The sequence below is a fragment of the Lytechinus variegatus genome, chromosome 5 (assembly GCF_018143015.1).
Source record: "Lytechinus variegatus isolate NC3 chromosome 5, Lvar_3.0, whole genome shotgun sequence".
Lineage (NCBI taxonomy): Eukaryota > Metazoa > Echinodermata > Echinoidea > Temnopleuroida > Toxopneustidae > Lytechinus > Lytechinus variegatus.
Genome location: NC_054744.1, coordinates 31,306,890 through 31,317,787, shown reverse-complemented (window position 1 = coordinate 31,317,787; position 10,898 = coordinate 31,306,890). Strand labels below are relative to the sequence as shown.

The 10,898-nt window shown below is 37.0% G+C and overlaps 1 protein-coding gene across 2 annotated transcripts; it reads right to left on the bottom strand.

Annotated features, from left to right (window-relative positions):
• Positions 1-692: 692 nt before the first annotated feature.
• On the bottom strand, positions 693-4,954 carry LOC121414889 (neurotrypsin-like). Of its 2 annotated transcripts, none has more exons than XM_041607939.1 (5): positions 4,648-4,954; positions 3,957-4,308; positions 3,206-3,432; positions 1,715-1,868; positions 693-1,150 (listed from the first exon to the last, which is right to left on the bottom strand). In XM_041607939.1, exons 2-5 carry the CDS (start codon positions 4,042-4,044, stop codon positions 945-947), a joined length of 675 nt encoding a protein of 224 aa, XP_041463873.1. In that variant the 5' UTR covers positions 4,045-4,308; positions 4,648-4,954; the 3' UTR covers positions 693-944. The 2 variants fall into 2 exon arrangements, with proteins under 2 accessions (XP_041463873.1, XP_041463872.1); XM_041607938.1 differs by having other exon boundaries at positions 3,961-4,308; positions 4,648-4,953.
• Between the last annotated feature and the right edge of the window lie 5,944 nt (positions 4,955-10,898).

The following is a 10,898-nucleotide window of genomic DNA, read 5'->3' as shown; positions in this document are numbered from 1 at the left end:
TAGTCAACTATGTGAACACACTGTGGTAACACTGTGTTTGTTACCCAACTATGTGGGCAATTATGTGATTAACAATGTGATCTGAAGTCTAACACTGTGTCCACATAGTTTACACATAGTCAACTATGTGAACACACTGTGGTAACACTGTGTTTGTTACCCAACTATGTGGGCAATTATGTGATTAACTATGTGATCTGAAGTCTAACACTGTGTCCACATAGTTTACACATAGTCAACTATGTGAACACACTGTGGTAACACTGTGTTTGTTACCCAACTATGTGGGCAATTATGTGATTAACTATGTGATCTGAAGTCTCACACTGTGACCACATAGTTTACACATAGTCAACTATGTGAACACACTGTGGTAACACTGTGTTTGTTACCCAACTATGTGGGCAATTATGTGATTAACTATGTGATCTGAAGTCTCACACTGTGACAACACTGTGACAACACTGTGACCACATAGTTAACACATAGTTTACACATAGTCAACTATGTGAACACACTGTGGTAACACTGTGTTTGTTACCCAACTATGTGGGCAATTATGTGATTAACTATGTGATCTGAAGTCTCACACTGTGACAACACTGTGACCACATAGTTAACACATAGTTTACACATAGTCAACTATGTGAACACACTGTGGTAACACTGTGTTTGTTCCATAAGGGTATACTTATCAGAGACCGTTTTGAGATGAGTTAATGACGCGAAAGGGACTAATGTTGCGTAACCATGAGGTGCATATTAGTCTACAGGTCTGGCTCAGACTCTGAAACATTGATAAATATGAGGGTTTTCACACAAAAATAGCACAGATTCCTCTGTACAATAGTCATTGTATGTTGTATATCCATACCACTAATAAAGTGAAGGGTTAGTAGTATACCAAACTAGGTACATTATCTTCTCATCAGATTCAGTTAGAATCAGCTAGATGATTGATAGGTTGCTTGGCCAGGTGGATAGACCTCGTTTCCACTGACTGTTAGATAGATTTGTCTCCTGTCAGCAGGAGGATTCTTGCCGTGTCGCTGAACCCAGCATATTCCACAGATACCGGCAACTACAATTATGATAGATGCCTGGGCGACGAACGATAACGCTCCAATTACAGATGGCCTTAATGATGTATCTGGGATAGGTCAGGTAAAAAAAGATATAATTTTACCTCGATTATTTCAATATTACGCTGTAAAAATGTTAAGTATTAATTTAGCACTTAAGGAACGTGTAAAGTGACTGCACTATGGAGTGTTCATTTAGTAATTCAAATTTCAACCAGACAAATCAGCATTCCGAAATGCAGTCACTATACAAGCACTGTAAGAGGTAATCAGCACTTCATTTTCATATAGTAAGTGCAGTTCGGAAAAAAATAGCTTATCAGTTTCTGACTGCTGTATACGTATTGTAAATGTTATAACTAAGTTGTAGATAAGTCCCACGCTTCATGGTAAATAACGCTTTACATAATATTGGAGGGGGATACAGTGATCGTTTGAAATCATTGCTCCCTCGTTTCATAACATACATGATTTGCATGTCACTGAATGGTGATATTATCCTATCAAGATAATAGATCAAATCTATCTTTGATAACAATAGTTACATTATGGTTTTCTTATCTTTATCTCTTTTTTTCACATTTCTTATGTTCGATATACTTGACCTTTAGCGATTAGTGGGCTATACTCACAACACTGGACGCCGTTATTCATGACCCCCGCTTGGCTGCAGTTTCCTTCCAATGAAAATACCTTTCTGCAACTAGACAGCGTATCTGAATGAACACAATCAAGTTCATTCAATACCATGGGCATCGTCCTCTCTGGAGATGGGAACGCGGCTGCCTGAAAAGAAAAGATTGACGATGATGGCAACAGCATCAGTATCATAAGGTTATTGAAGTAAGGTTACATTCATTATCCAAATAAATGAATGAATCGAAATTTGTAAATACAATTTATTGCTTTCAACCCAGTAAATAGGCTTGCTTCCCCAGCAAGCCTTTAACATTCCAAATGGAAATTTATAAATAAAATGAATGGTATTTTGAACTTACTATAGATAAAAAAAAACGCCGACATGGAGATAGTTGCCATGAAGACATTCAACAATAATATCAGCAATAATGATAATAATGGTGACGATGGTGATAATGATAAGATGATGAAGAAAGGGGAAGAACAAGAAGAGAAATATAAAAGAAGAAGAAACAATACCAAAATTAGAAGACACCGACCAAATCTGTCCAGTATTACTGACCCCCCCCCAAAAAAAAAAAAGATATATAAAACAAATGTATCCGTATTATATTTTAATTATTGGTAACGGTAGTAGTTTTCCTAATTTAGTAAAATAAGTTTACACAATTAGTTATATTCACAAGCGAATATATTAGAGAAATTAAGCTAGCATTATAATAATGTGCATTTAACTCGGTATCTATTTCACTGGGGTACAAATGTTTAGGAATATCATGAATACAATGTTAATTGCAGTGAGAGTGTTTCAAACATATTTCGTTCTCGTGTCGATCAAACCATTTCTCTAAAGTTAAGGTAAGGCACATCTCCTGGCCATGAGTGGCGTACAAATTGGGAGATGCTTGCCCCCTCCCCCCCCAAAAAAAAAAAAACACGACCAAGAAAAACAAATAGAGATAAGGGAAGAAAGAAGGTTGAAGTATGCTATTATTCTCTGAATATTATATCAAATATCGAATATCATATCTTTCACAAAATAGGATTTGAAAAAAATGTCGATTTTTTTTTTTTTTTTTTTTTGGCTCGCTGGCAACTGTTTTATGAATTTTGCCCGATAAGCCATATCTAGTCCCCTAAGAATTGGGTAAAAAAAATGCTAAATTTTGTAATAACTGCCCAGAATATATGTCTTTTGTTACAAACATACATTACCCAACACAGTGGATAGTATGTTGTTTACCATTTTAAGCGTGTTTAACAGCATCGCTTTTGTGCTTGAAGTTTATCATGGAAGATTAACCAGTGAGATACCTATCTCATCCTCATCCCCTCCCTGGTCCAGAGTCGGGATTTATTATTATTTGACAATACACATATCATAGAATCCCGTTGGAAATTAGAATTGTACAGGACTTGATTTAGATTCATTCGAAGTTTACTTCATCGGGAAATAAGTTGTAAAATCGTTTGATATTACTTACCTTGCCACCATTAGGATATCCACGCCTTTTACATACTAACATTGCTGCTCGGTCGTCCAAATTACATATTCCTCCAACTAACGTTTTATGGTCATGGTCGCCATATTTGAAGATCTCTGTGACAAGCACTAGCCCTTCTGCAATACCATTGGAGATATCGTATGTAAGCGAAGCGTAACTATACCTCACGCTGTCGAGTAACGTTGTTAATTCGGCAGCAGATATATCTTTGAATAGATAAGAAAAGAGGGAAGTATACCAAAAACTCAATAGAGTAATTCAGACAAAAGTGTCATAGTAAATAAAAGTAACAGAATATCAACAAGCATCAATTGATAAGTTTGACTGGTGAAATAAAACATAATCTACGTCTACAGTTCTGTACAACTACATTCTCTCCGAGTGTAATAGAAGGTATGTCTCTCATTAATGCCCTTTACAAATTAGTATCAGTCTGAAAGACTGAAATGCGCATTAACAACTACAAGGGAAATATGATGAAAGAAATCAAACGATCAAGCATTGTAGTAGTATATTATGCAAATGAAAATTTTGTATCCTATGTATCCTTTGTACCCTATGTCTTATATATTTACTGAAAGCAGGAAAATGTGAGGTGCTTCTGCAGATGAAAATTATAAAGCATCTTCAGATCATTTCGTAAATCACAAGACTTATTTGTACTCTTCTTTATCATGTGAGATTTTCATATGTGTTTCTCTTCTAGCTATAGATGTGACAAATTAAATACCTACTGCACGCAACCCCTCCGTATATTGAGCAGTAATCATCAGATTTGTCAGATACTTGGCAGGATGACAGTGATGGTTCGCTCCCATTACATATAAACTTGGTCCTCCTGATTGGGAAGCGTTCTTTTGACTCGTTTTGAGGACGCCATGAGCTGGGGTACTGATAATCGCTGTCTTCCCATTTCAGGGCGTACCCTTCAGTAAATCCCAATTGTCGGCAGGCTACTAAGATATTGAATGGGTCCAAATCGTTTTTACAGATGGCTTGCCATACACCTGTCATGTTGACTAGAACGAATCCTTCATTCTCTGAAAATCCCGCATGCAAGCGAATCGAGCTGTCAAACGCATCTATGATTACATTTTTTTAATGGTTAAAAAGACAAGAAACGAGAGGTAGGTTAGGAATGTTTCGCATATTAAAGTCATCGAGACGGTGAATTAGACCGTCATTCAGTAAATATATTATATATTATATCTCAACATCCGGGCAATATTGCCACTAAACCAGCGAGAACGATATCGCGCAGGTCTTCGAATAATAGGCCTACATGACAGTAAACTGTGTGTCACGTTTTAGGCACAGATGCGAAACAAATCAAAATACATGTTACTCGTTAACACCCTTTGCACAATATACCGATATATTTGCCTACACTTACGAACAAATACTAGATAAATGGTACTTACATGACTCCATACACATGATACACAAAACTAAACAGGCAACTTGGGATATCCAACACGCGCGAACCTCCATATTTTACATTCAAGTACATGTACATGTAATCATTTCCTTGTGCATAGTGTCGTTATAACGTGTTTCGTGCACATCCTTTCACGGAATTTCCACCGTGTGGATGTACGCAATTCAATAGCGTATACAGCATCCCCTTTGCAGGCCCTCTGATCTATACAACCACCAGTTCCTTTTAAAATGCAAGTCTAATCATAATGGAAAAATGGAGGTCACTGTCGAAAGAAAGGTACGTAGTGCACCAGGACAGCACATCGTCCACAGATTCGGACCGGACGAAAAATTCTGACCGGACGAAAAGGCTGCTAGTAAAGGGCTTTTGACAAAAAAATATACCAAGATCTCCTTGGTTATGATTATGACCTTGTAATGGTCTGTTCGATTCCGGGGGGGGGGCACTCAGTTATAATGCCTAGTGGTATGTGCCGCGAAGGGGACCCCTATTTTTACACTCAAATTTCCGTTCCAAGGCACCATTTTTGTCATATTTAGAAAAAGAACAAAGAAAGCTGCTCCAAAGCATAGCATTTTCTTCTTATCGAGAAAAAAAGAAGAAACAAATCCGCTCCAAAGCTTCGCATATTTTTCGTTACGCCGTTCCGGTCGCTTTGATCCGCTACAATGAGCTGCAATTTTGGTGAAAAGCGGCCGCAGAGCACTGTCCGACCATCGTCTCTGCACCCGGCGGGCGTGCCGCTGGGCTCGCTGCATCATACGTGCATACCCGTTCCATAGGGTTGAATACGCACACACGCTGGCGATTCGTTCCAAGGACCCCCGTTTTCACAAACATTTGTAGTTCCGAAGCCCGTTCCGAGGACCTTCCTTTTTACAATAAGCCCGCTCCAAGGCCCCCGTTTTTTTTTTGTCTCGCCCGCGGCACACCCCCCACCACTTTTTTTTGGTCGAGTGCCCCCCCCCCGGGTGTTAGATTAAGTTTCTAATATCAAGTTTCACGCCATGTCATAAAAAATAAGTAAAAACTTAAAGTCATTCACCTGAATCGTTATGCAATTTTTAGGATAAGGAAAAAAGATCATATGGACATGAACAGTACTTCAAGGCCTGACCATATGGAGTTGCTATTTTGTGTTTTTCTAGTCACTCATTGCAATGGTAAATGCCGTAAACTATTCGTTTTTGTTCATCATGTATTTTAATGTAGGAAATAGACTTTTAATTTCTTTACTATTTCCGCTTTATAGTGACGAGCTGTCCCCTGACATCATTCTAGTAACTGTTATTATAATTCTACATTTTATATTACTTTTAGATATTTTAATCAACCGTCCATTTTCTGGAATGAACGTATTTTAGAAAATAGAATATCAATATGTCGATGCAAAATCAAGAAACAAAATAAGGTATCAGGCTTGTTTCTAGTGATGGAAGTCACTTTATGAAGAATTTACACTATTATGGGAGTAAAATGTCTATGCATCATAAAACACTACCTTTCACTGCTTTTAACTTTAAAATTAATAACCCATTCCACATTTTTTTTTTATTTTGCTTTCTTTGAAGCCAGGCTCTTCCGTAATAAAGAAACATATACAGATTAAAAGGGGACAGGGGGTGTGAGATAGTCTGCAGGCACAACAAGTGGGTATACACGCAAAGGCTAGCACATACAAGATTTTCAAAATTCTGAGCGAGAGGGCCTTCAGTAGTTGGCTGCACATTTTGACCCTGAACTCGAGTGTAGGGTTTGCACAGCAGACTAGCGGGAGTCGATATTCGACAAGCTCGGTTGTGTGCTAGGTCACGGGGGGGGGGGGTAGTGCATATTCGTGTATTTTAAAGCGATCCAGTGGCATAACCTCCCCCCCCCCGTTAGAGTCACATAGTTTAGAGCGTTACATATACGTATAATAGACAACAAAATTTGAAATATAATCATATTTAATATTGCAAGAAAAAAATGTGATCGAAACACAGCTGTACAAAGCTATATAATTAAACAGTGTATTGTTCTACCATGGATATTCTCTCTAATAATAATAGAAATAATGATTATAGTACAGTTCTCAATAGATGCATAACACCTACAGGGGGGTGTTTCACAAAGATTTAAGTATGACTTAGAGTCGCACTTAAATACCGAGTTGCGTACGGTATGAAAGGCTTGACCGCATTGGTCAGATCGTGTGATGAGGACGCGCACTAATGCCTATCTATCAATAAGATCGCGCGTTGCATATCATGTACGCGTCGGCATTTAAGTGCGACTTAAGTCATGCTTAAATCTTTGTGAAACACCCCCCAGGTCTCTATGTGGTATACTTTTTAAACCGAAATAATAATTTTATGTCATGCAATTTACGAATAAATATATATTCGACCGTCCAATCAGTATAACCAAAACCTATCATTTATTTATAAGTTTACAAGTTGGAAGACGTTAGATTGAGTAATTCATAAGAGAGCTTGGATAAGAGGTATATATATATATATATGTATGTGCATACGAATCTTGTTCAGGATCACACATATAGGTGAAGATAATTGCTGGCCCGGTCCCCTATTGGCGAAAGTCGGATGCGCCCTTGTGGACACATAGACACACACCGGAAAATGGCCGGTGCCTCCCCTGAAAAAGCAAGGACCCCCCAGTGCCCCCCCCCCCCGGGAAAAAAATCCAAGCTACGCCACTGGCAATGACAGCATTTCTTCCAGACACACAAGGCACAATTTGTCATATATTTGGTCAAGCTGGCCATTTTATTCAATCCTGTATGAACTCATTTTGAAATTATTATCACAACTTGCATTTATCTTTAAGAAGCATAATACCATGAAATAACAATCACAGTATTGAATATCAAAAGTCCAATCGTTACTTTAACATTTTAGATCATAATGACAACTATCATGACTATTACAAAAAAATAATTCTTGCAGTCCCTTTCCCCATGAAAATAATTAGCAATGGAGTATCAAGAACTTCCGTTTATCATGTTTATACTTTCCGTGAGACGATACTAGAGGCTTGGTCACTCTACACTTACGGATGCAGAGAGAATTTAAATCAGAAAAAGAGTCTTGCCATCCGTTGGAAATCATTATGTATCCGTTGTGTCCTCTCTGCATACGTGTTTAATTCGCTCTATATCCGTCGAGCATCCGCCAATTGTGACTCTCTCTATCATTGTTCGCCCATTTTGTCCGTTGTCTAGAGCGAATGAAACGGATGGAGCCACCCCGAAATTTTGCTTGTCCGCTGTATCCGTTATCAGTGGCGTAGCTAGGATTTTTTTTCCCGGGGGGCACTGGGGGGTCCTTGCTTTTTCAGGGGGGGGGGCTGTTGCACCCACAAATGTAATAACGCCCACAAATGTAATAACGCCCACAAATGTAATAACACTTTACCCACAAATGTAATAACGCCCACAAATGTAATAACACTTTACCCACAAATGTAATAATTTCACCCACAAATGTAATAATGCACTTTACCCACAAATGTAATAATTTTTGATCGCCCACAAATGTAATAATGACTTTACCCACAAATGTAATAAATTTGAAGGGATTTTTGGCAAATCCGTTCTGAACTAAAATCGTGTAGTAATGCGTTCATATAGCACAAAAGTGCAAAGTCTCTTTTCCTGACCCGGTTAATTAACAAATTATAATATAAATCCAAAGTCTTTATTCCAGACCCGGTTGTTTCAAAAATTATGATATAAGTACAAAGTCTTTATTCCAGACCCGGTTGTTTAAAAAATTATAATATAAATCCAAAGTCTTTATTCCAGACCCGGTTGTTTCAAAAATTATAATATAAGTACAAAGTCTTTATTCCAGACCCGGTTGTTTAAAAAATAATCATATGAGCCTAAAGTCTTTATTCCAGACCCGATTGTTTCAAAAATGATAATATAAGTCCAAAGTCTTTTCTCCAGACCCGGTTGTTAAAAAAATTATAATATAAATCCAAAGTCTTTTTCCAGACCCTGTTGTTTCAAAAATTATAATATAAATCCAAAGTCTTTATTCCAGACCCGGTTGTTTCAAAAATAATAATATGAGCCCAAAGTCTTTATTCCAGACCCGGTTGTTTCAAAAATTATGATATAAGTACAAAGTCTTTATTCCAGACCCGGTTGTTTAAAAAATAATCATATGAGCCTAAAGTCTTTATTCCAGACCCGATTGTTTCAAAAATGATAATATAAGTCCAAAGTCTTTTCACCAGACCCGGTTGTTTCAAAAATTATAATATAAATCCAAAGTCTTTATTCCAGACCTGGTTGTTTCAAAAATTATAATATAAATCCAAAGTCTTTATTCCAGACCCGGTTGTTTAAAAAATAATAATATAAGTCCAAAGTCTTTATTCCAGACCCGATTGTTTCAAATATTATGATATAAGTCCAAACTAAGATACGATAATGATGTTCCGGTGGAATAAAAATGAGAATCGAGCCTAGTCTTCTCTCCAGACCCAGTTAATTAAAACTGGTGGAATCAAAGTCTTTGTTGTTGTTTTAAATTATACTGAACGTATTGTAAATATACGCGCTATGAGTAAATTGAGAATCAAGCATAGTCTTTTCTCCAGACCCGGTTATTTAAAAATTGTAAATAACAATACAACAACAACAACAACAACAAAAACCGTATAAAGACCCCATAATCTTATTAATGCTGGATAACATGGACATATAGCGTAGTCTTTCAGCCAGACCCAGTCATTTGTTTTTCAAAATAAGGCTAAGAGTAAAAATATAAATAACTCCAAATCTAACACCAAGCAATCCTTGAACCTAAGAACATGTTTTTAAAAAGAGGTTTAGAATGTTGTCTTTATTCCAGACCTAATCTTTACAAAAATTACGAAAAAAAATCTTCTAACATAAGACCCTATCATATTCTCTTGGAATAACATGAGTTGTAAAACGTACTCTTTCCTCCAGACCAGGTTATCTAAGAAATGAATTAAAAAAGAAAATCAAATCTAAAACCAGTTTTCAAAAGTTACACCCAGTAAAAAATATGTCTGTACCCCACACCCCGATTCTTTTGTATAATAATACAAGACCCCTACAAAACAATGTAATTATGCATTTGCAAAGAAAACGTCCATTTTCCAGACTTGGTTATTATTTAAAAATAAAATTGTCTAAAACAAATACCCACTAATCTAACTACTGTGGAATAACATGGAGATCGATTGTAGACTTTCCTCCAGACACAATTATTTCAAGAATAAAAAAAACAATAAAACCCAACCCCTAACAACGAATCTAAGAACCAACAATCCTCCAAATTAAGACCAAGTACAAAAGCACATGTTTAGAGCGTTGTCTCTATTCCAGACCCAGTCATTTAGAAATTAATTCAAACAATCTTAAAAACATAAGACTTCGTCATATTCTTATTCCTGTTGAATAACATTATTATTATGCTTAGACCTTCGTCTAGACCCAGCTATTTATAAGATAAACAAATATTGAAAAAATCAAAGCTAAGACCAATCTTTGAAATTAAACCCAGTTAAAATGCTTGGGTTTAGAGAGTTGTCTTTACCCCACATCCAGTTCTCTTAAAATACAAATTAAGCAAAAGATTAATCTAAAAACTTAGACACCAGCATCTCCCAAAATATATGTGATAAGGCATACCACAAAAACGTCAAATTAATAAAAGGCGTAAATATTCAGATCTGAATGGTACGCGCCTTAAAAACCCAAAATAACAACAACAACAACCTTATTCTACATCCATGATATTGTGGCGTCTTTGTTAATATTGTTTGTCTGTTTTTATCGTTTCTAATAATTTCCTATTTTGAAATAACTGCATGGGTCTAGAGCAAAGACTACACCATATTTAAAGACTGGGCGTTGTGGCGTGCGCCTGTAATCCAAGCTATGTGGGGAAGTTACAAATTGATGCAGAGGTTCGAGCCCTGGTCACGTCTTTCGGATGGTGACGTTAAAGGTCGGTCCCAGACGTAAATAATCATATCTGATTGAGACACGTCTGACAAAACTCAAACACACACACACACGTTTGCCCCCTGGAAAGATTAAACCTCAAGATGTTGATGGACCTGAATCCACCGACGGGACAGCCTAACTCCGTAACTCTGGTACGGGTGTGGGAGGGGGCTCTTCTTTCTTTGCCTGTCTCTCTCTCAGTCATTTCAAATCAGTTTTTTCCTATCTTATCACTTCTT

What these genes read in the sequence shown, in the direction of transcription:
- LOC121414889 (XM_041607938.1), bottom strand. Translation starts at nt 4,717, where the DNA reads ATGGAGGTTCGCGCGTGTTGGATATCCCAAGTTGCCTGTTTAGTTTTG. An exon ending in TATCATGTGTATGGAGTCAT is followed by an intron (nt 4,309 to 4,647) that starts GTAAGTACCATT and finishes ATGTAATCATAG; the next exon opens with ATGCGTTTGACAGCTCGATT. An exon ending in GATATCCTAATGGTGGCAAG is followed by an intron (nt 1,869 to 3,205) that starts GTAAGTAATATC and finishes TTTTCTTTTCAG; the next exon opens with GCAGCCGCGTTCCCATCTCC.